The following is a 2,925-nucleotide window of genomic DNA, read 5'->3' as shown; positions in this document are numbered from 1 at the left end:
TGCCTGTCCAGCATGGCAGCCCCTGAACTGAACTGGCCCACCTGGCTTCAGGCCTCCATTCCTTGCGCCTCTCACCTTGTCCCATCCCTGCCCCAGGCGCTCACTGACCTGACCTTCACGGAGGAGGTGGACTTGAAGGAGATGGAGAAGGCCCTGCAGGAGCAGGACTACATTTTCGGGAGCTACATTGAGCGGCTCTGGGCCTACCTCACCATTGAGCAGCTGCTGGACAAACGGTGACCCAGGACCACCCCTCACAGAGCCGGGCCCCACACTGGGCCCTGGCACTGCCCCAGCCTCTCCCTGTGCCTGCCCCTGGCAGGCTCTGCTCTGCGGGTGCCCAAGAGGAAGATGACCTGGCCACACCCGGGAAGTGCACCCCAGGCACATGCCTGGCTGATCTGCCCTCTTTTCTCCCAAATCCATCAGAATGTTGTCCAGGGCAGAGCCCAGCCTGACATCCGTGGACAGCGATGGCGGGCGATGCCCTCAGTCCTCAGAGGGCAGAGCCAGGGCCCATTGGAGAGGCATGTCAGCTCCTTTTAGGAGGGACTAGCCTGTGAAGTCCCTGGTGCAGGGCCTGGTGCCTGCTGAGCACTCACCAGAAGGGGCTGTTGCAGTGGCCATTGTAAGCCTCTTATATGTTATAGCTGGGGAGACGGAGGCCCCTCAGAGAGGAAGCACAGCTGTCCATCTGTCCGAGGGAGCTGGTGAACCAGTATTTTCTGAGCTCTAGCAAGCTCCACCCTAGTCTTAGGGGGTCCTGGGTTGCCACTGGGGCTCCTGGCCTGGTGCTGGGGGTCAATGTAGGGACGATAGGCAGGGAGCTGAGCTCCAGGCTGACCCTCTCGCCATGCCCCTCCCTACAGCAAGAACGCCCATGGAAGTGAGAAGGAGAACCTCACAGCCCAGGCCCTGGACCTGTCCCTCAAGTACCACTTTGTGACTCCACTGACCTCCATGGTGGTGACCAAGCCTGAGGACAGTGACAACCAGATGGCTATTGCTGACAAGCCTGGCGAAGGTGGACACGGGGAGTGAAGGCCAGAACTGGGAGGCCTTCCTCTAGGACCGGGGCCTTGGGGGTCCTGAGAGGAGTGGGCCAGGCTGGGAGACCCAGCCCCCCTGAAGAGGAGCAGGCCCAGGGGCACTGAATGAAAGCTGGCCAAGCGCTCGGGAGCGTGTGTGGAGGGAGTGAAGCCAGCAGCGTGGACAGTGGGGGTGGGGTGATCAGGAGCCTCTGAGTCTCTAAAGGGATATGAGTACAGGAGTGAGGACCCTGCCCAGGGTCACTTCCGGGAGAGGGACTTAGGCTGCATCGTGGAAGGGCTCAGTTAGACAGGAAGAAGCACTCCCAGCCTTAAAGCTAGGCCCTGAGCACTCGTCTAGGGATGGCTAGAGTAAGAGGCTCTGAGAGCTGGAGGCTAGGACCAGGCCTGCTCTCCATACCCCAAGACGGGAGTCCTGAGTATCCCACAACTGGCCACACAGGCTGGGGGTGTGGGCATTGGGGGCATCGGGGTTATGGGAGGCAAAGTGCTGGTCCAGGCCAGGCCAGGAGTTCTTGGTTCTGGGAGCACAGCTGGCTGCTGGGAGGCCCACAGCCTGGGGCTGGATGGACAGGCAGCATATTGAAAACTTTGGCCCAGAACCCAGGAGTCTGAGGTTTCTAACACATTTCTCCTCTTCTTCCCTCACAGGGCCCGAGGAAGCAGGTGAGCTTCAGCCAGCAGCTGGGTGGGGTCTCGGGAGGGAGACAAGAGAGAACCCAGGAGGCCTTTCTGAGCTCGCCTGGGCTCAGGTCCCAGCTCTGCTGCCCACTCATGAGCAACTTTGGCCCTGGCTCTGCCCCGCTCTGAGCGCCAGGGCTCTTGTCCATTGATTGGAGGTGGCTTCCTCTGTCCAAGGAGGGACAGTCAGTAGGAGAGTATTCTGTGGCCTGCAAAAGGAGCAGGTCCCACATCAGGCATCACACTTGATGAGTCCAGGGCAACCCTCTGAGTAAGGCTATCATTTTACTGTGAGGAAACTGAGGCACAGAGGTAGGTCTGTGTGCGCAAGGACTCCGTCCACAGGTGGCTGAGCCAGGGCATTGGCCCAGGCAGACTTGTTGCAGTGCCTGAGCTGGAATTCACAGCATCCTGTGTTTCTCTCCTCATAAAATTGGAGCATCACCCTCAAAAGCCCATCTCCACCAGGCAAAGCTACCCCAGCCCCTACCTGCTTCCCCTCCATCCAGCTTTCCCCTTAGAACAGTACTGCACATCACTGGTGTGTATGTGCATATGGTGTGTGTGTGTGTGTGTGTGTGTGTGTGTGTTACTACCAAGGACAGCTGTAAGCCTCATCGCACCACAACACGGGATGGGGCAGGGTTCAAGAGGTGGCGGGCAGGATCAGCTGTGAGCATTACTCAGGACAGACAAGCTGACCATCTGATGGCTTGCATTTTAGCCATATCAAAGTGCCACGCCCTTGGCCTTAAAATCGCACCATATCACCGCCAGTCCTAGAAAGAAGCTCCCGGGCATGCCCCCATTTCTATAGCCTAAGCTAAGGCTCACATCCCCACCCTCTGTCTGTCAGTGCTGGGGTTTCACTGTGCACTGGTAGCCCCCAGACAGGCAAAAGGCACAGGTGTTGGGAACAGGACACCCAAGGCCCACAGCTCATGACTGCCCTTTGGCTTCTTTTTTCAGTGACTGCCGCCACGGCTTACCTGAGTGAGTAAACACCACGACCACAGTCCCCTGCCCCAGCACAGCCCTGCGCATGCCCCGGAGTCTTCCTAAATCAGCTTCCTGGGGCAGGCAGATGGTTGGGTCCTGAGGAGATGGGGGTGGGTGGGTGTTGAGAGCATTAGGAAGCAGGAAGGGCAGGTGTATGACCCAAACTCTGTGTGGGGTCAGGTGCCTCCCCAGGACT

At 59.0% G+C, this 2,925-nt stretch overlaps 1 protein-coding gene across 1 annotated transcript in view; it reads left to right on the top strand.

Annotated features, from left to right (window-relative positions):
• LOC102774249 (inter-alpha-trypsin inhibitor heavy chain H3) overlaps positions 1-2,925 on the top strand; it is a gene marked incomplete at its 5' end in the record, with an annotated part of 8,723 nt that overhangs the window by 2,614 nt on the left and 3,184 nt on the right. Inside the window, 4 exons of the mRNA XM_015559533.1 lie at positions 12-236; positions 870-1,024; positions 1,701-1,715; positions 2,700-2,727. Coding sequence (XP_015415019.1) covers positions 12-236; positions 870-1,024; positions 1,701-1,715; positions 2,700-2,727 — 423 coding nt within the window. The remainder of the gene's footprint in view (positions 1-11; positions 237-869; positions 1,025-1,700; positions 1,716-2,699; positions 2,728-2,925) is intronic.

The sequence above is a fragment of the Myotis davidii genome, unplaced genomic scaffold (assembly GCF_000327345.1).
Source record: "Myotis davidii unplaced genomic scaffold, ASM32734v1 scaffold12614, whole genome shotgun sequence".
NCBI lineage: Eukaryota > Metazoa > Chordata > Mammalia > Chiroptera > Vespertilionidae > Myotis > Myotis davidii.
Note: the sequence above shows the minus strand (reverse complement) of the source record. Positions and strands in the feature narration are given on the sequence as shown.